The sequence below is a fragment of the Vanessa atalanta genome, chromosome 7 (genome assembly GCF_905147765.1).
Source record: "Vanessa atalanta chromosome 7, ilVanAtal1.2, whole genome shotgun sequence".
In the NCBI taxonomy this organism is placed as follows: domain Eukaryota; kingdom Metazoa; phylum Arthropoda; class Insecta; order Lepidoptera; family Nymphalidae; genus Vanessa; species Vanessa atalanta.
In genome coordinates, this window is record NC_061877.1 from 8,690,471 (window position 1) to 8,717,443 (window position 26,973).

Consider the following 26,973-nt stretch of genomic DNA (forward strand, 5'->3'; position numbering starts at 1 on the left):
ACTTAAAAAGTCAACGAAGTGTCATGAGCAAACAAAACTAGCTTGTACTTGTTATTCAAATTATAAAGTTTTTTCATTTATATAAATGAGAAGGAAAAATGGACCAAGAATAGATCCTTGAGGGATCCCCATACGAACCAGACCCCCAGAAGATCTCTTGATATTATCAATCCTTTGTATTCAATTGCTTAGGTACGAAATCAAAAAGTTTAACCATAAATGACGTAGTGTCTAGTCCTTGACTAGTGTTTCACGTTGCACATAATCGAAGGCCCTAAGCATCCCCAAGGCATCCTGTGACTCGCCCCAAGCCTCAAAAATACTTTTGATGAGACACTCGTCTTAAGTGTCAGTTGTATAGCGACCCTTTATAAAATCAAATTGTTTATTGTTCAGCAACATCTTCGTATAAAAATGTATTAACTAAGTTTGATATTGATACATATTATTATTACATTAACTTTTTACATTAAATTTCTTATAAAAAGTAAAGGATAAAAATTGGTTATTTTGGGTTATCCCTATCTCTAAGACATATACCATCGCGGAGTTTTTTCTAGACCTTTTTAAAGTGTACAATATTGTAGACAATAGGAAAGCAATTTTTAACTCTTCCAGTTTCAAACTATAATTCTTGTCATTTTAATTCAAAGTACAAAGTCAAAGTCTAAAGTCTATTCAGAATAGTAAGTGTTTACACTTGCTTATTGATAGTCAAAAATCTACCACCGGTTCGGAATTTAACACCTCGGACCTGAGAAGAACCGGCGGAAGAATCTAATATATCGATTGTTTTTAAATTTTAGTGACTAAAATTTAGTAACAGTGTCATTGACAATTTGACTATCAAAACTTGTCAGCTGACTGTCATTACATAAAAATATTTACATTCTCTAAATCACATATGATTGCTTTGTTTATAATATTGAATCAATTATTATGTGCATAATCTTAGTCAGGGTCATACGTAGTGTAGTTAGACATCCAATCCATTTCCAAACTATGGCAACTCGTCAATCTAGTGATATCGTAAAGTTTAAGGAATCATTAAAAGCCGCAAAAGAAATCGTAATTTTATCAGGCGCCGGGATAAGTGCTGAATCAGGAATACCAACGTTCAGAGGAGCTGGAGGATATTGGAGAAAATATCAGGCATCTTCTTTAGCAACGCCAGAGGCATTCCGAAGTAGTCCTAGTCTGGTTTGGGAATTTTATCACTACAGGCGAGAAGTAGCTGCACAAGCACAACCTAACGCAGTAATACTAATTTAACTATTTTCCATTTAAAATGGTTTTATTTCCACTTTGTAAAATTTAATTATTTCTAGGGACACATAGCTATAGCTAAATTTGAAATGAAATATGGTGTTGAAAAAAAAGTAACAGTTATAACTCAGAATGTTGATGGTCTCCATGAAAGAGCTGGTACAAAAAATCTAATTGAACTTCATGGTAACTTATTCAAGACTCGTTGCACTAAATGCAAAGAAGTTTTAGCAAACACAGACATTCCAATTTGTGAGGTACAATCTTCTTTAATTTAGTTAAAATATAGTCTATATTCTTATTTAATTACAATGAAACACTTTAAGTTAATTAGTTACAATTAAAATATATACAAAAATATTTTTTATCCTAAGGTTTTAATATAAATATTTTTACAATTTTATCTTCTAATCGATATTTATTGTAATTTTAGTTAACTACTATATAATGAAATTATTGTTATTCTTAAAAAATAAATTTGAAGAAACAAAGTTACAGATAAAAATTTAGCTGCAAAAAAATTTACATTTAACATTGATTTATGCTTGCTTTTATAGGCTTTAGCCAATCGGGGTGCACCAGATGCCAATATAGTTGGATCAGATATCCCAATTAAATCTTTACCACACTGTAAAAAAGAAAATTGCAGTGGCCTCTTACGACCACATATTATCTGGTTTGGTGAAAGTTTAGAACCTGCTATTTTGGAGAAAGCTGGTAAACACTTTAATGTATATAATCATAAAATTGCATTTATTTAGAAAACTGCTTTTAATCATACAATACTTTGAACCAATACAAGCCTGATATGTAGGTATTCTATGGAAACTTAAAAGTGCTGCATATGGTGTTTGATTGTTCGGTATAACCATATTACATATTAATATAGAGTATAATTTGAATGCAGATAAAAAAAATTAGAACATGAAACAAAACCACTGGTACTTTTACTTTTCTTTATTACTCATATGGCTAAATATACAATAAATAACACTCTTTTCACCTATAAACTATTTTACATTATGTTAAAATAATAATTGCCAACTTTGCAAACATAAATTTGAATAAGATAAAATTACCTAATTTATCTTTGTTTAGGAGAAGCCATGGAAAGCTGTGATGTATGTCTTGTAGTAGGAACATCTTCTGTAGTGTACCCTGCTGCAATGTTTGCACCCCAAGCAGCTCAGAGGGGAGCTATTGTTGCTGAATTTAATATTGAACCTACACCGGCTACACCAGATTTTCATTATTACTTTGAAGGGCCATGTGGAAAAACACTACCAGTAGCTTTATCAGATTAAGTGGGATAGGATAGGAGTGTATAGTTGTAAGCTAATTGTTATCATATTATTGACATGTTATTAGTTTTTTAATTTCCCAAGTTAAAAATGTTAGGAATTAGGTATAGTTAAATAATAACAAAAAAACAACAAAAAAGATTTTTATCACAGCTATTAGAATTAGAGTTGTATGTGTAAAATTTTAAAATAAATTATTTTTAAACCATAAATTTTTTTTCTCTTTGTCTTGCAAAAAACTTAGCCACACATCCCATTGTTTGTCCAAATGTACAGTTTGATATTAGAGATTTCTGAAAAATGAAAAATTATTGTGCTGTCATCTATCATTATATTACTAATAATAATATATTTGTTTTGACTTGTTATAGTTAATTATAGATGTTTTTTTAAATATATTAATATTACCTGTACAAATGAAGGCAATGCTGAAATGGTTTGAGGTCTAGAATATCTTTCATCTACTAGCAATACACAAGCAAAATCATTAACGTGCCTCACAGCTCTACCTGAAAATACAATTACATAAATTAATTAACACAGTATGAAAGTAGATGTAAAACTAAATTATTTTACAGTTTATGAACAGGATTTTAGAAAAATATTAGAAATCTAGTTGGACTCATACTCTTCTGGCAAAATGGGCTATTCAGCCGAACATTGTCATCTATATTGTTAATCATAAATTTCTTAGGGAACCATTATGGACAGCTTATATGTCGGCCTCTTCATCTTAATGAAATGTGTTTGATTGCTCTAGTGGGATTATACTTAGCAGGTATGATACTGTTACCAGATATTACATTCACTAGCTTTAAAGAGACTTAACTAAAACATTGAAGATCCAAAGCTTAAGCAAAGGTAAAGTAATAATCACTACTAGTTGTCGTCATGTGTCGCACTTCGCAATTCGGGTTTAGTATATTTAAATTCTAGCAACAAGTTCACAATTTTATTCTATTCAGCATTTGTCGGAACCTCAGTTTTCAGTTTAATATATTTATAGTTATCCAAAATGTGATGTTGTATGTTTTGCTGTAATTTTATTAATTGGTGATATCCGATGGGAAATCTATGCAAGAAGAGTAAGGCAATATTAATTTAGATTTGAATACAACAAATAGCTTCTTCTTTTGCTCTGCCTTTGTCTCAAACTATTTGAGGTCGGTGCAGCTTGTCTTTGACTTCAATGACATAAAGGTATGGTTTTAATAAAATTGGTCGCATTAACTTTACTTTACATATATATTTTATTTACCAATACACTGATTGACAGCTTTCATACACAAATTTTCATAATAAATGCTTCCTGCACCAAGATTTCTTTTGTTCATATAACTCATCTTTTCTTGTAGTTCCGGGGATTTTACGTTTGGATAAGGCATGCCGATTACCATAACACACCGACCTAAATTGTCGCTGAAACAAAATTTTTATTCACATCGTTTTGTAATAAAGAATATTGTTCACTTTTGTAAAAGCAAAGTGTCATTTAAGAAATAATTATTGCACCTCTAGTGTTGTATAGCATTGTATCTAAAAAAAAAACATAGATATAGAACATATGGAAGTGAAAATACCAAAATCAGAAGTAAAAGATTATATGTACCTGAAATTCAAACCTTCACTTAATTTTCCACCAACCACACTAAATAAGAGAGCACCATTCTGAGTTCCTGTCCCTGTACCTTTACCATTTATGGCCGCGGCATACTTTTGTAAAACCTGTAAGCACATAAAACATAATGGTATATGAATTTATATCGTTTTATGGATTAAAATATATCGATAAAAAAATATACCTCATCAACTTCCGACGCTGATTTAGGTTCCCGGAATATCTTTTTCTTTTTACTTATAATTTCAATAACTTTACTGCAATTCAGATGATCGTATAACATCTGTTCGTAAGAGTATGATGGAAGAAAACATACGACACCGTCGGGTACTATACTACAAACGTTTCTTAGTATGCGACCGACTTCATTCAACTAAAAATATATAAAAGTAGAATTTTAAATGGGATAGTTATTTTTGAATCAGTAAATTTTATAAATAATGTTAGAAATTTTAGTAAATCTACCAATAATATTTTACTTATCGAAACAGATTACGAGGCTACATCTAAGTGTATTATGGCAAACGAAAATTGGGATTGAATAAAATTTTAACAGTAACGTCGACAACAGCAAATGAAATCGTCAAATTAAAATTAAAAGTTAGACTTTCAGTTTGCCAAGAGTTATGTTATTTCCTATTGCTGGCCAAAAGTATCCTCACTTGTGGAGAATGATTATGACAATGCAAGTAGCATTATAGAGAAATCCTTCTGCTACTGATTTAGATTATAAATATTAGAAGGTGTAATAAAAATTCTTACCAAGTCTATAGAAGTTCGGTTTTCATATAAAAAATTCAAACTGACGTTAGAGGGACCTTTCGATAGACAAACACCCAACACATTCTCTGGCGCCACAACATGTTCACATTTTACTATATTAACACATTCTGTGCTTAATTGGTTGTTTGTTAGCAAGGCTTGAAACTCATTCACCGGTTCCATTGTACCTCCTGCTAGAATGACCTGAAATATTAAATAAACATTTAAAACTATTACCTTATACTATTATTTAGTACCTAAAGTTTAAATGGCGTTAGTATAAAGCCTATATCATAGAAAAGAAGTATGTAAAAAAGTGAATAAGAGTTTTTCAAGTTGAATGTGATTTCAGCTTATTACTTCGCTTATTATGAACTTATATATAAAAAAAAAACCGTCTAGTCGTTCCCGAGATATCATATAAACTTTTCAGATTTATGATATCAGAATAAGTAAAATTATTTTATAATATATTATTCTATAATATATTCTATAATAAATGATTAAACAAAAATAAAAGCAATATATAAATCTTATTATGCACATCCCTCCCGTCTACTTTACACATAATAATATATCTTAAACAGAGCCTCGTAAATTTTCTGAAGAGTTGAGAAGACTTACAGATCGACACTGACTGACAACTTGCTCAAAATGTTCTGCTGGGTTCAAAAGGAGATACTTGAGGTGTCCAGTATCCCCAACATGTGCTAAAACTCTCCCATTTTCGCTTCGGTCGCACAACCTCTCCAAAAAATCCAGAACCGCGTATAACCCACTACCAGCTGATGTTTCCGTTGATAATACAGGCATCTAAAAATGTACTTCATTTTTACTTGGACTATAACATTGTTGTTACACACATAATATTATTACAACTTTATATTTTCAACAAAAAGTTAAGTTATGAACATAGCAATCCTATTAATATAATATGATAGAAAAATATGTAGGTACCTGATTATTTGATTTTATGTCTAATTTTGGTGCATTTACAAGTTGCTCATGTTCATCTTTCTTCTTTGATATGTTACTAAGAAATTCCTTAAAATTAGCCTTTTTGTTGATTGGTTCTTTTTTATTTTCCTCCATGAGTCCTTGCTGACTGTATCTTAACGAAAAGCCATGTAATTTTGGGGCAAGTCTAGTATTTCTACAGAATTCCACTAGGGGACGTATGTTCATATGATCTATTTCAGATTTTATAACGAAATCCTCTAGTGTGTATATTGTTGCTTGTTGCTTCTTATCATTTGTCGCTTTTGGTTTTATCAGACCTTAAAAATCACATTCTAACTCTATATTTTCATAATCCTATGTATCTTCGATAAAAATGTATATAATAGGTAATTTTTCAATTTAAAAATGACACACATTGTATATAAGGTGTTGATAAAATACTATTTTTTTTTCTGGGTTAATGCATTTTCTCAATGGAATATAAAAGTTGACTAACTACATACTGATTTAATAACTTATGTTAAAAAAAGGAATGTATAAAAGTTCTAAATATAGAGTTACAAAGTGCTTGTTTCATAAAAAAATTAATAAATAAGTAAAAAATTGTTTTATACCTAATAACTTTCCAACTATAAAACTAACTTGATTCAATTGTAAAAGACTCTTGCTACTAAAACGAGTTCTGTATTTGTTAATGTAGAATTCCAAAAATGTCTTTACAGATCCTAATTGTTTAAAAGACACTGGAGCCGAATGAGCATTCTCTAAAGCTGCAGTCAGACCATGAGCTTCATCTAAGATTAAAACATTATCTTTCAATTTTAAAGAAATCCCTGATCTCGCTCCACTGCTTACTATACCGGCATGGCTTATTAAAACTACCTGAAATTTATAATCAAATTCATAAAAAAAAGTTTTATAATACATTCATTTGAAAACATTACAATTATTTAATTTTCAGATCTATCTGTCATATTGAATAGAAACAAAACATACCTCTGATTCATCCAAAGCCATCCTGGATGCATAGTATGGACAAGCTTTCAATTGTTTTCCACACTTTATTATGTCTTCCATGTCCATTATTTCAATTAGTAACTGATCTTTTAACTTAGCTATATTGTTCTGATTATAGTATGGACATGCTGAACAAGATTTTGTCTTTGTTTTCTTTAACACTTTACCCTCTTCAGCAATGGAAGTGGACTTTGTTTTAGATTTCTGCATATCAAGGCATCTGTAAAATAATAATGATATTGCATACTTAAGAGAGATTAAAAACAAATATTAAAAAATATACTAAGAATGAACTAAACAAAAATTACACAGTGACAACTGCACCACTTAATAAAGGCTTAATTTAATAAAAGGAAATAGTCCAACAAATAAAAACTAATGCTGAATATTAATGAAGTTCCAACTATTTAATTTTTATTACTAACTTATCAGGAATCAGTGCATTATTAATCTGAAATAACTAGGTTTTATTATTATCTTAGTATTTTTAAGCAGTATTATTAATAACATTACAAAATTAAAATAATAGCTTTTAATAGCAATTAGACAACAAATTGAATGACATTAATATCTCACCTTTCATTAATAAGATTACCATTTTTTAATTTATTAACATCAGAGTTTATGCAGTAATGCTGTCTCGATGCAAGAGTGATTACTCTAGTGTTATCTTTAAAAATCGTCCTTTTGATTTCACCTACAAACTGTGACAGTTGGCTATGAGTTCTACTGCTTATATAAATCTGCAAACATTTCAAACTTATTTATTTAGACAGATGCAAGTAGAAAAAGTAATCTCATTAAATTTTAATCCATATTCTATTTGTAACACCTTTGTGTTATTTTCTTCATTAGTATCTAAATTTATTTCTTCATTGTCAGAATCATCTTCCCTATTTTCACATTCCTCTATAATAAGATCTTGATCATCAATATTTTCTTTTTCTTCTGATATGTGATCATTATTTGTTTCTTTATCTTTGTCTCTTTCTTTAATAAAATAATCATTTTTATTAACACTAATGTTATGTTTAATAGTTTTCTTTTTTAATTCATCAAACTCTTTTGCTTTCTGTGTTATACTGTTGAATTTCATTTGCAAGTTTACTAAAATTTGGTTCTTTTTTATTTTATTATACTCTTCTTGGAGCCAATCATCAGTATCTGTAGTTTATAACCGTTATTAATTATTTTAATATCACTTAGTTTTTCAAATAAATTCTTTTTATAAGAGTTATCAAATTTACACTTTCAAAAATTTTACTATAATGTAAATTAATATAATTTACCTGCTTTGATTGAAAGTTCAAGTTTAATTTGACTTATTTCCTTTGTTAGATCCTCTAAAATTTTCTTGTTGCTGTCTTTTAGCCATTGCAGGGCGCCACAACAAATGCTTAATGATTTACCCTGACATAACACATAATATTTAAATGACAAATTAAGTCATATAAATTTTGTTTATTTATTTATTACTACATTACAAAAACAACTTACGGTTCCAGTGGGACTTTCAAATATACCACATTTTCTATTTTCAATTGTTAAATAGAGTTCGTTCATAAACTTTTTTTGGATTTCATAAGGTTGAAAAGGAAATGAAAATGAGGGATTCATAATTTCACTCATTGTCTTTATTATTGTTTAGGCTTGTTTTAAAATAATTAGTTTTTTTAGAAAATCTTATATTTAATATGTTACTTAAACCACAACTTAATATTCATTAACCACATACATATGTTCTATTAAAATCTTATTAGCATTAATATTATTTAGACTATATAGTAGAATTACTATTAAGTATTGAGACTTGGCGCCAAATTATATTATATACACTTCACAGATGCATCTGTCAGGGTCTGACAGAAGCTCTGCCAGTTTACATGTATTATGTATTATCCATAGATAATACACTTATATTAGCTGGTAATCTGGTATTATCTATAAGCTCTGCACTGCGAACGGTCAGTTTGTTAGAAAAAATATGTATTAATGAAGTAGTCAATAGTCGCAAATGCCAGAAGGTACCAAAGAGTATACTCGTACAATCACGACCTCACCAAAATATTTAGGCACTCTATATGCGCGCTCAGAAAACTGCGTTTTGGGCGCTCAAAACAATTTTATGAATTTCTATGTTAACAATTACGGCAAGCGCTGCCGTCCTGAGTCCTGGTCCCTGGATGCGCTCAGCGCTCACGGCCGTCAGGCGAAAGTTCATACAAGTTTAAGCCATCACTTTTAGACTTTTAATTTCGGAGAGGAGAGGAGCAGATAAATTTTATGAAATCGCTGGATTTCCACAGGGTCTTGGAGCAATTGATTGTACACATCCGCATACAGTCTCTATGTAAATATTACCCAAAACAAAATAAATATTCATATTTTGTTGTTTTTTTTTAATTTAAATTTAAAGATTTTTTTGTAGGTCAAGTAATAGGAGAGGAATTTAGAAACTGATGGTTCCTTTTCTTTGAATGTCCAAGCAGTCTGTGATGCTGATTTAAAGTTTATAAATGTTGTTGCACAATGGCCAGGTTCTACTCATGATGCAACAATTTTTGATAACTCTGTCCTTAGAGGTAATATTCTTATTGTTTTAATTGAATAGGAGGTAAATTGTCTGTATGCTCACCTGATGGAAAGTGACTACCACTGCCAATGGACATCTACAAAAATGAGGGCTTGCAGGGTTGTTCCGGGAACGAGAGTTCCTTAAAGAATTGATTAGGTTCTATTTTCGAAAGTTGCCAAGTTTTAACTGTACTGAATAAAATGCCTACAAAAGCTAGTTCTATAGAGTAATTGTGTAGGACAGAAAATGTCTACTGGCATTGAGTTAGAATGAGAGAAAATATCAAAATTTTAATTATAGAAATAAAATGGTAGTGTCATGTACACTAGGTTACAAGTATCTGTTATTTTTTTTAATAATAATTTGTCTACCATTAAATCTAGATGACACTTTTATCTACAATCAGTTACCTTACATAGTAAATTAGATTTTTGTAATTTACTATAGTATTTTTTAGCCCAGTTTGATACAGCGGAATTTGATAACTATAATATAACATTTTTTAAAAAAACATGATGCTACTATGCAACAAACAATTTGGGTTTCCAATAGGTCGCTCGACAACTGATGCTGGTGTCGAGCTAATAAAAAAAACTGAAGCATGGGAAAGGAACCGTAAGATGATTTAGGGATATTTTGTGACATGTCAGGAAGTTACGTTAAAAAAGCCGCTCTCAAACACCTAATTTCATCAAGGATTTGAACCAAGGGCGAGTCTACAGTCTTATCATTCTCATATTAAACAAACATTAGTTTTTTTATTAGAAATGATTAGATCATATAATCATTACTATAGAATAGGTCTGTTCTACATTATACTATACATATTGTATTTTAAATAGCTTCCACAGATTGTTTACAAATAAGTGTTTATAACAAAATTTGAGATTACATGTGCATGTACTCTCATTATTGGTTTTATTTAGAGGTCTAAAATGAATGGTTGTTGGCCATGCTGTATCTGTGCATGTGTGAATATTATATTATAGGTTCAATAATAAAGAACATTATTTTTTACATTTGCAAGGTTTACTAAGCATTTATATTTTGGTTTTGTATCAGAGACACAAGCTGAAAAGTGCAAGTTGGTGAATACATCAAGTATTTTGTAATAAAAAGTTAGGTTTAAATAAAACCCAAACATAAGGTATTAAAAACAGAAGATTTGATAATATTTATCTCGATAAATTAAAAGACAATTATATCTTACATTATTAAACATAATATTAAGCTTAAAATTTAGCAAGCAGTATTATATTTTTAAGAGTATTTAATTAATATTAAACACAAGATTTCAAAGGATTATTTTGAAATTTCTTGTGATTGTCTGGAAGGCAAACGTTTATGTACATTTGGTTTCCTTAGCCTGTGATAATTTGGCATTACTTTGCTGAGAAAGTCCAATTGTAATAGCTGGGAAGGTTGCTTTTCTAGAGCTTCTCTGTTATGATGTTCCGACCCCCAAATAACTGTGTTATCTGCTAATGTTTGTGTTACAGTTAAATTACATGCTGCACCTATAAAGTATTTTATAAAATTTAGAAAGTATACTATTTGAAATATTATTATAATGATAAAATATTATATTATTAAAATAAATGTAATGATGTAACTAAATTTACATAATACATTAATTATCATAAGGAAGGAATATTTACCAATAACACATCCACTACCAATTTTTACATTAACACCAACAAATGATCTGCATTCAAACACATTACTCTCTCCAATATGGCCAAATGAAGACTCTAACCGACATCCCACTTCAAAAACATTATGAGCACCTATAAACAGCGGTTTTGGTGGATTCTCTTGTTTTTCACTTTTCCTGAAAAAGGTGAACTATGTTAGACAACTTTTGCAGAAATAACTAAATATTGATAAAACTATATTTTAAATAAAGAGAAATTAAAATTCTACTTATGTATAATTGTGGAATATTCTTCTATAATACAATATTCAGCTATAATAATTGGGCCACCATCAGCAATGATAGTAACTCTTGGGTGAATGACTGTCCCTCCACCGATTGTTATATCCCCTTCTAATGTACAATCCTCACACACAGTTGCACCAGGTAAAATTTTAATACTGCAAGTATAAAAAAACAGATTACTTCATATCTTGTAATAATAACAAACGTTGAACACAAATGTTAAACTCACTTTTGCGACATTTTGAAACTATAACACCTTGAAACTAAATGAAACCGATGACCAAATATATTTAAACTTCTATTAAATATTTTGCTTTTTATTTATGAATTGAGGATGATGATTTCATTTTTACTTTTCAAATTGCAGTTGTGTAGACAATTTGTCATAGTCGATAGGAGATGTCAAGTGTCAACTGTCAAGTCACCATTTTTCAGCTCGGCGAGTTTTTTCTCTTTTTGGTACTAATGTTTCACTGTTACTGTTAATTTTTAACAAAAGCTCATAATCATGCCAAATTACTATCTTTATCAATAAATAAAAATGTTCAGTTGCTTGCGATACCCTACAAAAATCTTGGACATACAATGTCTTTCAGATCCAAAACGTTAACATTTTTCGTTTCGGTCTCTACAGTTTCAAAAAGAAAATTACTACTATATTATTGATTCAATACAACATTAAAGCAATACCATCCTTTTATTTCTAATTATATGTTAAATTATAATAAATAAGCTTAAAATTTCGAAAGCAGGATTATTATAAGAGTATTCATATAAATGTGTTTAACACAGAAGTTTTCTTTGTTTTATTTTCTTGTTTTTGGTCTAGTTTTATGTTTAATTATGCAATATCTTAAACATAGTTATGTAAATTAAATTAATGTGTAATTCAAACACGGTAGAAGTAAAATTTAATGATAAAAAATCTTTTTTGTTTTCGTTCTCTTATAACTACGATTTTTAAGAACTTTCACTTAAAAAATGTATTTATAGTTTAGGATGAATGTCAAAATTTTAATTGTTATCTGTAAAAAGCCGTCAAAAATAATAGAGTTTATTTAGTTTCCCAAGCCCCTTCCTAATTATCTATCATAGTCTATAATACTTTCTGACTCTACATCGTCTGGAAAAACCATTGACGGGTAGTGGCGTTGTCGTCGTTAAATATATTTGTGCGTGACTTATGGTGTAACAAAATAACAAAAACTGCATAAAGTTAATGTCAATAATGAATAATGTTATTCAAAAAATTATCTAGTTGAAATTGTGCTTATTGCTTCATCTACATATCCATTGGAATCTATTATATTATATTCTGTATTCTACAAAAATAAAAAGATTCTTTTTAGGATTTTGTGGATTTTCTTTTTACGTGATAATAAATAGAAGGGTTTAACTATCAATAAGTAAAATTTTGAGGTTTTCGTTCACATCACGTTGCCGCTAAAGAACTAAATCGTAGTGAAACGTTTCCGACTGATTGTGGTACATTATCGACGCCATGTTGTTATTTACTCTTTGATTTTTCACTTTTTTTGTTATGGGTTTTGAGTGTTGTGGATAAATCAGTGTGTGAGCATGTTGGAAGATGTTCCCATACACGGAAGTCGCAGTGATTCCAAGACCAAACCTCCTACTCACCAAAGAAACCTTAGTTTGGATTTTAGGTAAGTTTTGTAATGCTTGAGGTAAACAGTGAGTTTATTTATCTGTATGGCTAATTATTTAGCATTTATATGTTTATTTGCGGTTAGTACTCTAAATTTAGATGTATAAAATCATTAAAATTATTTGCGTATATACTATATACAAATTACAGTTGTTACATTAATATACATTTACAACCTTAGAGGAGTCTTTATTCTATTTAACATTTAGCATGGTAAAGGCCAATATAATCACAGCCTCATAGTTATCGATTATTTATCTTAATACTCAGTGTTTATTACTATCATTGATCTAATATCAATACACTTGTAACTGTTTACAAAAATATTTATATATATTTTAGACTTTTATAAACATATTATAAGTCCCGTACAATTAAATACTGTGAAAAAAAGTTTGCCTGAAGGTGCATTTGCATATCTCATTTACAGTAAATTTATAAAAATTAATCACTTCACATAAATATGTAAAGGTATATATCTAATCATTCATTAGATTTTACAGTTACATTGCTAACAATGATCAGATAGGATATTTATCCAAATTAATTCTCTTCAAGACATGAATGTACTATATATGTGCGATTAATCATTGTTTTAAATTAATCGGTCACATAATTTTGCTATTAAATTTATTAATGTTATAGTTACAAAGTTCTGCTCCAATAAGAGTTACATGTTACCATATCAGTAACAGGTTTAACATTGTTGTTATTTATTTAAACCTGTTACTAGATTCAATCGTTTGCAATGTATCCTCTTTAGGAATACTTTGTTTTGAAATTATAAATATGATAAATAATTGAAAGTGAAGAATTTTCCATCAAAGATAAAATGAATAAACATTTACCTTTATATTATACAATATGCATGCATAGACTTTAAATAATATGCTTTTGATATAAAATTTGAATGAAGCTACATGAATAACTAAATATTATAATTTTTATGAGTGTTGCTATTTTGTGGACACATACACCAAAGCAACAGTTTTTGTATAATAAAATTGTTTGACTCTTTACTTTCTTAATCATGTTATGAAAATTACTTTAATGATAGCTAATACTTTAAATTGACAAATGAGACTTATACAATATTATGAAAAATGATAACTGATGATAAGATTTCCCCAGTAAACAAACCATATCCAAAGTCTTACTGTCTGTCCTATAGTATGTAGTGTTGGTAAATGAAATAAATTGTTACTAGGATGTAATTTTATGTGTTCATCTTGGTTGGGTGAAAACAATAACTTGTTAGAAACATAAGTAAATTGTTTCAGGAATTATTACAAATCTGAATACCTACACAAAAACAGCCTGGTGAAATAATATTCAATGCTCTCTATATTAGAGTTTTACTTATGCTCTGTTATTTTATGCAATTTAATTACACACATATTTTATTTAAGGTTATCAAAATAAGACATAATCAAGATGCTAGTAATAGAAGTCCTTTTTCCAATTATAATGTCTTACATATATAATTATGTCAAGTCATTAAAGTAGAGTAATTAAGAAATTAGTACATGCCATTAATATAACTAGGTCATAGTAAAACAAGATTCAGGTAAATATTGGTAGTATAGTATGTAGGGCATTGAGATCAGGTGAATGGACGGGAGCGAAAGTAAAAGTGGCCGGCGCACGGTCCGTCGACGAAAAGCAGCACCCGATTTCCTGACGCTAACGTTAACATTTTTTGACATCTTAGTCTGGAGCAGAGTACTAGGTAATTTTCACTATTATGTTAAAGATTAAAAATTTAAATAATTTCATCAATTAATCTTTGGCGGTTTCTTGCTGAAGGGGATAATTTACTAAAAAATTCACTCGTTTATTATGCTGTGCTATGCTTCGATATTTAAAGCAGCTACCGATTTATATCTACTTATAAAAAGTAACAAAGATTCAACCAAGTTTTCACGGTATACAGGCTACAAGGTAACAAGGTTTCATATTGATCAGCGATGTTTTTCATCATGGAAACAAGAGCTTACATTGATTTCAATGGCTTCACGTTTAGGGTTTTTTGTTAATTTCGTAGAAGACTGTTCCTAGTTTTAATAAAATATTTTATCAATTAATTATCGATCAAGTACAAATAGGACACGAGCACTCAATGATTGTTATCGAAAATATGTAACACAAACTTACTTCCGTATAATAATAAACTTACAAGACTACACAATAGACTACCAACAGCCTCATATGCGTGTAAAAACAGTTTAACGTCGTGATTTTTTTTTAATATAGAAATAGCGACATTTACAAAAGCCGTGTGTGGTATGGGCATAGTTTAACAGTGGATTTTGCAGCAGACGCCTAGAGATTTTTTGTGACACGCATTTTGCGATCTAACACCTAAGCACTTTAAACACACTTATGGTGAACAGATCTCAAATCAATCAAGATAATGATTCAAATACATATCTCGTTTTCTACTGATTCAAAATATAAAAAGGATATTTTTATTTACAGAAAAATGTTTAAATTATTTTGCTTAAGATTAATTATTGTGTGTCAAATAAATTAAACAATTTATGGCGTTTTTGCACTTGAAATGTCGTCGACGTTTCGCAATTTATTTAAACAACCGTTACCACTATTCCTTAGTCACATATTAAGACATCCAACAAACTTACAGTTTTCTTTTGAATCGAGTTTTTTAGACAGTATTTACTTGGAAAGCTTCTGCTCATTATAATAGCTCAAAAATTATACAGACAAAGACTTTAACCGTCCTAAAATTATAAAATATTATAAATATACATCATATCCGATTTGGATCAGAAATTTTAGCGTATATCACGCTTAAATTTGTAATCTAAAAATTCTCATACCTCTTTATAATATTAGAATAATATATCGCTACAATAATAAATACTAATTTAATATCAAAAATTGTTATATATTTTTGCAGCTAACTTTACATAAGTCGTTCTCACATTACTTATCAATCAAAAACAATTGACTTTTAGAATAGAATGTAAGCGACCTCCATTAAACCAATGTGCGGTGGACCGACCAAGGCCTTTTTCATTGTGATTTTATATGCTTAACCATTAGAACATTGCCAGAAATTTATATATTAACGGAGTTTGCTATGCATACATTCATATTAAAAATAATATGATAATTGTTTATCCATAAAATAGCTAAGTAATATAAATGTAGTACGTTAAAAGGATTTAAGTAGAAACTTTAATACTTATGAAAAATATTAGTACACTTCGGTGGGCACGAGCGAAATGAGCAAAATTTAAGTCAAATATTCGATAAACCAGCCTAATATACCGAGAAAAAATGTTTGTAAATATTATAATCCAAACTTTGCTTTAATATATTTATATAATATTGTATCATTGGAACAGGTACATATTCGATACATAACGCGATTAGATTAGATAAAGTATATCACAAGTTAATAGCTTAATTTTTGTATGTATATATTTAGTTAGCTCTATTTATTTACAAGTATTTAGTCTATTTGTTTCAAAATAAATATAAACAAGCAACAGTTCAAAGACAATGAAAATATGATGTCAGCTCAGAGTAATTGCATCTGTTTTATAATATTATAATGAACACTATTTTCTTTAAGTGTGTATTACATCTTTTCTATTGCTCCATATATTTTTAAACGTTGTTACAATGTTCCATTTTCTCTAACAAAGTAAACTATGTGTTTTAAAGACTTTTTTTTTACGTGTAAGGATTTTTCTACATTACTACCAGTTGCTACCAACAGTAAAACAATAGCTAATTATACGAAGCTACTAAGACCGAAAAATGCGAAAGAAAGTTGGAGTAATGAAGAATATGATAACGCTAAGCAGAAAATGAAATCATTAGCTAGTTAGCTGTGACCCCATGATAAAGAGCGCCTACGCATGTCGCAAAAAAGGGTGACGAATGTATTCTTCCGGCATAATTCTAATATAAAGTTGTCTTTTTTTCTTAATAGAACTAGTCATTTCGAATTCTGCTTCATGACGATTGTGTAGTCATCGCGATAAATGTATAGCAATCCTCGATAAATAACGTCAAACTCAGAATAACTTGTTATTATGAACACATGGTTAATTCGGAAATAAAATATTTATGTAATATGTTAATTGTAAGATTGGTAAATTTTAGCAAGTAAGCTTAGCAAGTAAATAGGTTTTACACATCTCTGTAACTCAGGAAATAATTAATAAAAAACGATTGTGATTACGACTAGAGAGGAAAAAAACCTTTCATAATTTTGCACATACATGTATTTGTTTGTTATTACGGTTCAGACCTTAATAGTAAATTGGCCTTTGCACATCTGTAGGCCATTTTTGCAGGGCTACTTGTAGGCACTAGGCATTCAAATATTCGACTGAGACTATACAACGATACAATAACAGCTTAAATGCTTACCTTAAACTTAGAAAAAAATATTTAAGGAAAAATTTATATAATTTAAGGTATCTTATTAAGCTTTTAACAACAGTTTCCTCGTGTACTTTTAATTAAATTATGTCATTGTTTATTATAAAGTTTTTCTTTACGTCGCTGCACCTTGACATAATTGCGCTCACCGTCATAGGACACTTGGATTAATATCAGATCTACGATAAGCCCGCGTATAATTAATAAACATCGTTATACATTATATTCTTATAATAGATATGTTCACTTATGAAGGCGCGCCCCTCCAGCTTAAATTATATCATCGGCGTGCATTAATATAAGCATAAGAAGGCTAAGAGTATAAAGACAGTAAAAAAAAAATACATTATATTTGTTAACATTATTTTTATTAGAAACCCGATAATTTAATATGGAAGGGCGCGCCTTCGTAAGTGATTAGTTCTATAATCATGAAATATATCAATCAAGGAAAAATAAATCGTGTGTCTATTCCAAGAAAATATATTATACTTAACTAAAAATAAACAGGATTTTTAGCAACGTAAAGACATTGATGAATAGCCAAAACATTGGTATAAGTCGTTGTGCCCATCATTTCATGGCCATTTGTCACGTTGACTGCCAACCCTCAAATCAGTTCCTTAAAAATGTTAACTTTGTGTTTTGGTTCACAATTACGTTTATTCCTAAAGCTTTAGAACTTAAAAAGTAACACACCGAATCTAAAATAACTTATACCGGGTATCATATCCTGTACACATGTACCAGTACATGTACTGCGTAGTTGGCTAGGTAGATTAACTGTCGTAGCCGATATTGTTCAGGATAACATCATCATCATATATTATAATAACTAATATGTATTTTCTATACAGATTCAACTTAAATATATGCACAGCAGGTGATTATACATACAGTTAATTACAATCCTTTGTAGTGGTGTCAAGAGAGCACAGTTCATTTTGCTATTGTCACAGGATATAGAAGAAACGCAGGTGACGCGTAATTACACACAGAAATTCTGTCATTGACCTCTTTATATGGGGTTATAATAAAGAATGCACGTATAATTTATTTTACGTTTTCATAATAGAGCAAATCCTACGAATTTAAAATGGTCATACCGATAAATAAAGTAAAGTTTATAAAATCTGAACACAACATAATTAAAATATATATATAATTAAATTAAAAGTTTATCTCAAAACAAAAATTTCGAAAAAGTGTTCTTTGCAATATAAATTTCGACGTCATACCTTTTCTTTTGCTTGATTTTCTTAAAAATGTTTAAAATAAAAACTCTACTCTACAGCTCAATAACTATGTCAACTGTCAAGTAATATTGTCTTATGTCTATGTAGCCCGCCAAACGGGCCTTTTAGAGCTTTATTAGGTGTATTGGTATTATTATACAAGCTGTGTTGATTTTTATCCGCATGATCCTGGAGATAGACTTGCACATTATATATACACATGCATGTATAATATATTGCTTAATTAAATAAACGCAAGATTCTCTTATCTAACCTAGGCAGTACCCTTTCCCAAAATATGAGAACTCGTCAAAATGAATTCAAGTGATTTGTCGTTTTCTGCATACAAATGTATTCATATTTTTGAATTAGTTAATATTATAAAACCATTGTACAATATACAAAATAAATAAAAAGGTCGAAATTACGAAGTTCAATTCAATACTAATCTTCATCTTTATGAGATGCTTGAAATAAAATTTCATTTTGCCATGTGTTAATGGCGTCGCCTGATTTTTATTTATTGTTCTCCAATGCCAACAATAAGCATTCTGTAGTATTTATCGTTCGCAACTATCGTGGCCAACCATTGTAGTTCGAGGAGGCAGATCTCACCGACTCACTTAGTATGGCTACAAATAAATTAAAAAAATAATTAAACGCAATCGATGAAGTCAGTGTTTTCACTTCTGAAAAATCTCTTATGTAAAGTTGAACTCGGAATGACTATTACATAGTTTGAATTATTTAATTTTTTAACACAAACGAGATATAGTTTTAATATTCAAATTTATCACGTAAATATATGAAATGGTAATACTTACAAAAACAGTATTAAATAAATATTTTCAATATGTATCACGCTGTATTTCACATTAAGACATATTAATAAAAGACATGAGTAACAGTACTTAGACCAACTGGGGGCTTTTTGAGGACACAATAGACGGAAATCATCAATCAACATTCTCATTTCTCACCCACGGTTCGGGAGTTCACTATTCTTATTAGTCTTATGAATGAAGGTCTTTTTATAGTAGAACTTAATGCTTTTCTTGTTGCATGTAAAAAAAAGTGTAAAAAAGTGCTACCACTACTACTGTTACTACGACTTATTATATTGTATAGTTATTTATTTTTAGTTTTTAGTAGGATTATGATACAACATTTGTATTGAAAAAACTCGTAAAGAGTATGAAAGTGTGATTTTGTTTTAAATTTTTATGAGATTCGGTCATGGATTATAATATATACATTTTTTCCGCTTAACAAAATAAGTTGATCTGTGTGCGTATGTATCTATAGCCTATTTCAATGGAAGTAGAAAAAAAGATCAACAAACCTTAGATTTACGTAGTTCATGCGATTTGCTAAAAACTAAGCTATATTGTGCACTACTAATATGTATATGATTAATATATCTTTATTTGTAATACAACACTATTAAACTTAACTACTTATTTCTACTTTAATTTTACTTCCAAAACTCCGATTACAGTTTTGTTGACGTTCAAAACGCCATTTTCATAAATCCATAGTGAATATCATAGATTAATCACGCTCTCGACCTATTTTATATCGCGTCAATTTGCTGTCAAATGTTGTTTATTTGGCTTTTTTCCTGCTAAAAATTTGAGAATACTTCAAACGCTTGAAATAAAATACTTAAATTAAAAACGAACTAAGAGCTAGTATTATTATTTCTAATCAGTTGCATCTAACTCACAATAGAATTGCGTAACGCTGAAAGAGTTGTAACAATTATTTTATGGTGTAAGGTCGTAATAGAGTATTTAAACCACGTATGAAGATAAGATAATTAAAAATCCTATTATTTTACTCTCAGAGTTATCAAAAAGTATTGTTATCTACATAGAGTACGAAAAATGACTTTATTCTGGTTGTTATGTATTAACTTAAAGTCTGGTGCGTCTAAAGCATCTGGTGTATTATTGGTCTAATTATAACATGTTAATTGCTACATCATAGTCGTATATAATAGATAATTGACTAAATATCCAATTTGGGACTTTTATTTACTGTACTAACTTATTCAAGAACAAAATTAAGTATGAGTAGGTAAATTTAACATTTACTTTTAATTGTAAGGAAGACTTTTCGTAAGGTTGTCAATACTGAACTGTTCCTTGTTCACATAAAATAACTTCAGTACAATCATTTATCCTATTTTAATTAAAATATTATAATATACTATTAGATTGAAATACAAGTATACATTTTTGTTTTCTATTTAACATATTAGTCGTACTTTGCTTAGTCAAAGTAACAGAATATTCATAATTCTGATGTACGTGACTTGCTGTTATTTGGTTTATAAGCAATGAAATTACGTTGATGATACTATAATTTACAGATTATTCGAAAAGTGAGCTTCCTACCACAACTGATAGGCAATTTGATTTCTTCGTGCGAAGACAATGGAACGTAAAAAGCCTCTGCCATGCGTGACGGAAGAATAATTATGAATAACGACGAGGGTCAGGATAACCGAGTAGCCAGCCGATAACTCATGCACTTAAAACTTAACTATCCCGAAGTTTGTTTTGTACAAAAGCAAAATTACAATTAAAATGGCAAATGTTTGCATATAAATACAAATGTATAATTGTATTCATGAAAAAACTCAAAAACAAAAACAACATTACTTAACGAGTAACCAAAAGCGATCATTACTTGTCGTTGATTTTATTCATTTTAATGATTTATTTATCAAAAACTGGTTTCAAACACTTCGCTCACTTCCAGCAAGGACAGGTGGATACATTCTCCAATTCGGATTTTAAGTACTCGATACATACATTCATTTTTTAGCCAAATTCACAAGATTCGAGTATGTAGTGTTACAATTTTTTCGAAATTTGTTTTTACGAATCGTCTATATATATTTCTATGACAAATGCAATGTTAATGAAAAACAGAAAATAAACGGATGGATTCTAGCTTTTTTTAAATGTTAAATATATCTTATTGCCAACACAGCTGGCAGTAAGATATATTTCTTATGGATAAATATTATACATCTATTTAAATAAAAATCTCAATATATTAAACAATTAACTGTCAAAATGTTGAAAATCCTTATATTAGAAAGTCTTCTAAGGAAAACTTCGTAATGCTATTCAAATGATGCTATGGAATGATTGGTTATTGCGAGTTGAGAGACCAGTGTGATTAAAGGCACAAGACAATAGTAGATATCAAGGGACGTAGTATTTTAGTTTCCATATATGGTGGCGTGTAAGAAATATTTATTAAAGGGACAAAATCGATTGGCAACCGCTCACTTACCATCTAGTGTCCTTTCTATTCGCTTGCCTCTTCTTTTCGCCTGCATTAAATAAATAAAAATCTATGCTGTATGAACATCTGTCTACAAGATAGATATTTTTTTACATACTATAGACATGATGCTACGAGCCAACTCCGCATCTGCGGTGGCATGCTGCGAATCCCATACTGCGACAGATGGTTTTTCGACTAACCAATCAGCTTCGCACATAGCGACAGCTGCATTATCTCTATACCTGATTCGAATAACCGCTTTACAAAATATGAATAAATGAAGGATAGAATGCGTCTCAAAAAATGTATTGATTCGCTAGGACTGCCTAATTTAGGTTGCTCTATTGTAACTGTAAATAACAATCACTTGGTCAACCTGAACGTAATATGTATAGATTATTTTGCCAGACAAGTCTTGTTTTAGTTCATCAAGATTCGCCAAAAAATCGTTATCATATCTAATAGCCATAACTCCCTTTTATGTTACAATTTATTTACGTTCTAAGTAACGTGGCCTTGAGGAGTAAACAACTAGAGTGTAGCAAGTGGGTAATTATTACATTTTCATCATTTTTTATGTAATAAATAGTTGTCTAATCGATTTCAACAGGGTAAACAATTTTATGTCCTGCGTTTGAGCCCATTTATTTATTAACATTATTTTTTTGGTAGATGACAGGTGCACCTGTGCACTTAGCACTTAACTAAGTGCATAACCTTTTTACTCGTTTTAAATTCATACATATTTTGATATCAGTATTATATATTATCCTTCATTTATAAACGTGGCATTGGAAATTAAGTTATTTTAGGATAGGGTCTTGCAAACAAAATTTAAATTGCCCTGGAGCATTTTTAAGTGTATCGATATTTGTAGAAAATAAGGTACATTTATCAATTACAATTTTATTTATATGCCGACTTATTTAAATAAAAGCAAGATGACCAACGATATTTTCAAACACCGCAATATTAGTACATCAATCAAGTTTTTGTATTATATTATATCCATAGTTCCGTTTAACCTATTTTATTCAAACATTGTGTATGCCAACCGCTTTTGAGTTCATTACACTTTGGGGTTAATGTATCTATATCTGGAAATAAATCTGTAATATTAAAGTTTCATATGAATTCAACCATAAATTTGTATAAAAGTTAACCCGTCAAAGTTTTCCAAAGAATGGAACTTCGATAGATTTTATCAACGAATATAAACATTTAACAATGTCAACGAATAGTCGTTTGAGGTTTGTGAAAACGACAAAGTATTAAGAAGTATAAGTCCTTTGATGAATCATGGTGCCTAGTAATTTTGTCGGTCAAAATGTAGGCGGACTAGTATACGTGTTTATTTTAAATGTTGAGGTCATTGTTAATATCCTACAGCTTTTAATTATTATGTATGTATTAATCGAATCTATCTATAACTCTGTACAATATTGTACAAAACAAACTCGCTTATTGTCGTCTGTGCCCTTAGCTCTATAAAATACGCAACGGATTTGCGGTTTTCATGAAAAGATAACATAAGAAGACAAGAAAAAAAATATACTTTTAGGCTTGTTTTTTAATCAAATATATATCCTTATTTTATAGCTCCATATTGTACCCGCCTGAGGAGATATCCAAGATGGGTAGCTAGTAAATTGTAAATAAATATAAAAAAACAAAATTTCGCCTTGATACATTAAATGTAAGTTAAAGTGAAAGTTAAATTCATCATTTCTTTTATCCGGTATAATCAATAAAATATACTTGGTCTTTAACAAACTCTTACTATTAAAAAAAAAACTTATTAATAAATATTATAAACACACAGTGCAGGTTTTATTAATCGATCTTTTTGAATAACTGTGTTGTTTGTTGACACAAGCAGTGTCAATGAAGCCGTACGACAGACGGTGGTACCGTTAATAAGTGGAATGGGCTTAGCTATTTATTAGATTACGTACCCGCATGCTCACTTTGGACAATATAACCATTATTACGTGTATGCATTGACTGATGTATCTCTAATAAATTGGTTAATAAAAACTAGTATTATTGAAATATTATTAACTAACGATTTATTGATTGCCTTTATATTCATCATCTTAACCCATTGAACATTAATTTAATAACATTATTCAATAGAAAGTTAGATATATGAATTGTTTTAACTTATTCACGGGCAAATTAATAATCTGCTTGTCATAGAACTTTCACATTATATTAGTATATAATATATAATAATAGCAGTGCAGGAAACATGTCCAGAAAAATTATGATGAGATAGTATGGTCCAGCTAAATAATAAACGTTGGTTTTGTTTATTTATTTATATATTGTTGGTATAAACACTTGCAAAAAAACTAGGTTATTAAATAATTAATTAAAAATAATATATTATATATATATTTTTATATGCAATGTCGTATATAAAAATTTGGTATTATTATTATATTATGTATTTTAAAATACCACGCATGTATACATATATAGTATTGTCGTTCTTAGTACGAAAGTATATTTGAAATCTTACGAAAGTTTCGCGCTACGGTCCAGAAGCGTTTGAGAGTATACTTTTGCAATCTTTTACATTATTAGCAAATAGTATACTCGTCGCATATTAATCTGATCATATAATGTAGTAGGTACTGTACAAGTGTATAGGCATGCTGTTGAGTAATATTAAATTTACAGTTGACATAATTTTACTATAGTTTTTAAACATTGTGTGCAATCGGTAAGTATTATTAAATAAATTTGAATTTACAATGACAACTACGAAAAAATCCTAGTAGCAATTGGATGACAAGGTTGTCATAATAGTATGCATAATACCTTTAAATTAAGAATATAAATCAAATATATAATAGGTTCTGTAGAGCGTAATAATATACTATATATACTTATATAATATAAGTGCACGTCACTGGTGTACAATTGCATCTTCATTTTTAAACCTTAATATTAGATTATTACATTACATTGTAATAATACATTACATTGTAATAATCTAATATTTTATTCAGAGAGATTCAATGTATATTCTATAAAGTTTTCTAGATAATATTTAAGAAGTTGCTTGTTTTTATTGATAACTATTGTATAATTTAATATTCCTCGTCAATAAGAAAGTGAGTATAGAGCGCGAAGTAACACGGCAAGGTTGAAAGAGTCGTTTACTTTCGCGCTTCGTTCACGATTTTTAAGCTGGAGATACGTACAGATATAATTTTTGACCGACTTCACTATGTATAGTTAAGTGAAAACAGAACCCATCCGAGTGCAAAGTCACATACCTACTACAAAATAGGAATTGTAATTTTCTACTTTTTTATTAGATACTATTATAATTAAGTTATGTTAATGTTACCGAAATGAAGTATATTATGTTCTTTATATTGTTAAGGTTCAGAATTAAATTGAACAATACTCCATAGTTATAATTTGAAATTGCTTGCGTCAAAACATTGACTAAAATATAGTGTATATGCATCATGATATTACGCATTATAAAAGTGATTTTGATGTCAGTAAGTTTAAACTGTTAGGAGTTTGCTGTTGGCACAGATGTTGAATGTAAACAATGCTCTAATAGATATTATTATAGCGAATGTTAAGGTTAAGTAGTGTCCCATTTATACGAATAACATCTATTTAATTCCAATCACTCTTGATAGGAACAATATTTTGCCTCTATTATTAACTATTTGTTTTTATAGAAACGTTCTCTTTAATATCAACAATTATATTAATTGGGTTAGAAGTTTTATTTTTAAAAGATTCATCCCTCTTTCTGTTAAAAATCTGTTTCAAATCGTTATATTTTCAATCGTTAATATAAATAACCTTTATTATCCTATCTCACTGTGGAATGTGTCTTTTAACACGTAAAACATACATGTCAAAACATTGTAAATGCTCTAATAAAAAAGCAAATTGAACGCTATGTATATTTAATTAACTTAACTTAGAAATCTAAGTTGACCATTACACATATCGATGGAATTAGAACATATGTTAAAGGCATGCTACATTTGGCCTATGTACGATAACGGTCTAAAATTAACGATGTTAATTCGCTTCCTACACAGGCTCGAATGGAACGTTCGCTTATTAGCTCGCATGAACCTGTACTTCCTATGATTACTAACTAAGACTAAAATATTTAAGTGGTGATCAAATCAGGGGGCCATATCCTTTTTCCTCTCCGTATACTGTTAGTACATCTGGCTTGTCTACGTTAAGTAAAGCGTATAATATGCTATGCAAACTTTTATTAATTATTATAATTGTCAATGCCATTTTGTCATTGACATTCACAGCACTACAAGTTGAACGGTAAAAGTAACTATGTTTATTCATATATAGAATACAAAATACCTTGTTGTTTAAAAGTACAACTTGTAAATGAATGTTTTTATCAGTAATTATATATATTTAATTCGATGTGTTAACAAAATGATTAACCGAGAATGACTGATATCAATTACATTATTAATTTCATAGTTATTTTGAAGATTTTGATGAATATGCATTTGCATGAATATTAATAAGATCTTGGTCCAGTATTTCGTTAAATGTCCAGTCGCGTTCTTGCTGCGTAATCGAGGTGATCCTTATTGGACTGGTATGCGGTGCGTTGTGTCTACTGCCTACAAACCTCCGATTGCGTAAAACAGTTTACCGTGCACTCACGAAGTAGTTGGACGTGTGTTAGCAGCTATACAGTGTTTAATTATGTGCTACAGAACATTTCAAACAATGACTTTATTAAATAGTTTGTGCAGAGTTTTGTGATATAAATGATCTAAAATTTAAGTGTTACTTGTTTCTAATATTAAGCTGAAAATATGGTTAGAAAAATTATAGTAGTAGGAATTCGTCATTATGAAGATCCATTTGATATGTACGTTTAAAA

General features: G+C 29.4%; 4 protein-coding genes across 5 annotated transcripts in view; 2 read left to right on the forward strand and 2 right to left on the reverse strand.

Annotated features, from left to right (window-relative positions):
• Positions 1–853: 853 nt before the first annotated feature.
• On the forward strand, positions 854–2,779 carry LOC125065347 (NAD-dependent protein deacylase-like). The gene is made up of 4 exons (XM_047672898.1): positions 854–1,257; positions 1,329–1,523; positions 1,824–1,983; positions 2,365–2,779. The coding sequence occupies exons 1-4, from the start codon at positions 940–942 to the stop codon at positions 2,568–2,570; spliced, it is 879 nt and encodes a 292-aa protein (XP_047528854.1). The 5' UTR covers positions 854–939; the 3' UTR covers positions 2,571–2,779.
• On the reverse strand, positions 2,697–8,761 carry LOC125065346 (ATP-dependent DNA helicase DDX11). Its single transcript, XM_047672897.1, has 14 exons — positions 8,422–8,761; positions 8,214–8,334; positions 7,757–8,088; positions 7,501–7,667; positions 6,904–7,144; positions 6,522–6,789; positions 5,905–6,224; positions 5,572–5,760; positions 4,948–5,151; positions 4,370–4,558; positions 4,177–4,292; positions 3,826–3,986; positions 2,976–3,076; positions 2,697–2,860 (listed from the first exon to the last, which is right to left on the reverse strand). Exons 1-14 carry the CDS (start codon positions 8,551–8,553, stop codon positions 2,768–2,770), a joined length of 2,634 nt encoding a protein of 877 aa, XP_047528853.1. The 5' UTR covers positions 8,554–8,761; the 3' UTR covers positions 2,697–2,767.
• A 1,881-nt stretch (positions 8,762–10,642) lies between these two features.
• On the reverse strand, positions 10,643–11,832 carry LOC125065228 (dynactin subunit 6). Its single transcript, XM_047672735.1, has 4 exons — positions 11,668–11,832; positions 11,423–11,593; positions 11,158–11,330; positions 10,643–11,016 (listed from the first exon to the last, which is right to left on the reverse strand). Exons 1-4 carry the CDS (start codon positions 11,676–11,678, stop codon positions 10,802–10,804), a joined length of 570 nt encoding a protein of 189 aa, XP_047528691.1. The 5' UTR covers positions 11,679–11,832; the 3' UTR covers positions 10,643–10,801.
• Positions 11,833–12,549: 717 nt separating this feature from the next.
• Positions 12,550–26,973, forward strand: part of LOC125065121 (phosphatidylinositol 4-kinase beta) — a 28,836-nt gene continuing 14,412 nt past the window's right edge. The window contains exon 1 of one of the 2 annotated variants that reach the window (XM_047672565.1): positions 12,550–13,105. In XM_047672565.1, the coding sequence (XP_047528521.1) occupies positions 13,017–13,105 (89 nt within the window). In that variant the 5' untranslated portion in view covers positions 12,550–13,016. Of the gene's footprint in view, positions 13,106–26,755; positions 26,962–26,973 lie in introns of those variants that run through there. The other variant, XM_047672566.1, reaches the window with a different exon arrangement.

Excerpts from the sequence above, each read along its gene's own strand:
- LOC125065347 (XM_047672898.1), top strand. The coding sequence starts at position 940 with ATGTGCATAATCTTAGTCAGGGTCATACGTAGTGTAGTTAGACATCCA. Across the intron at positions 1,524-1,823 it reads CAGACATTCCAATTTGTGAG|GCTTTAGCCAATCGGGGTGC; the intron begins GTACAATCTTCT and ends TTGCTTTTATAG. Across the intron at positions 1,984-2,364 it reads TGCTATTTTGGAGAAAGCTG|GAGAAGCCATGGAAAGCTGT; the intron begins GTAAACACTTTA and ends ATCTTTGTTTAG.
- LOC125065346 (XM_047672897.1), bottom strand. The coding sequence starts at position 8,553 with ATGAGTGAAATTATGAATCCCTCATTTTCATTTCCTTTTCAACCTTAT. Across the intron at positions 8,089-8,213 it reads TGAACTTTCAATCAAAGCAG|ATACTGATGATTGGCTCCAA; the intron begins GTAAATTATATT and ends TATAAACTACAG. Across the intron at positions 3,077-3,825 it reads AGCTGTCAATCAGTGTATTG|GTAGAGCTGTGAGGCACGTT; the intron begins GTAAATAAAATA and ends TTGTATTTTCAG.
- LOC125065228 (XM_047672735.1), bottom strand. Across the intron at positions 11,331-11,422 it reads TATTCCACAATTATACATAA|GAAAAGTGAAAAACAAGAGA; the intron begins GTAGAATTTTAA and ends CACCTTTTTCAG. Across the intron at positions 11,017-11,157 it reads TGGTAGTGGATGTGTTATTG|GTGCAGCATGTAATTTAACT; the intron begins GTAAATATTCCT and ends AATACTTTATAG.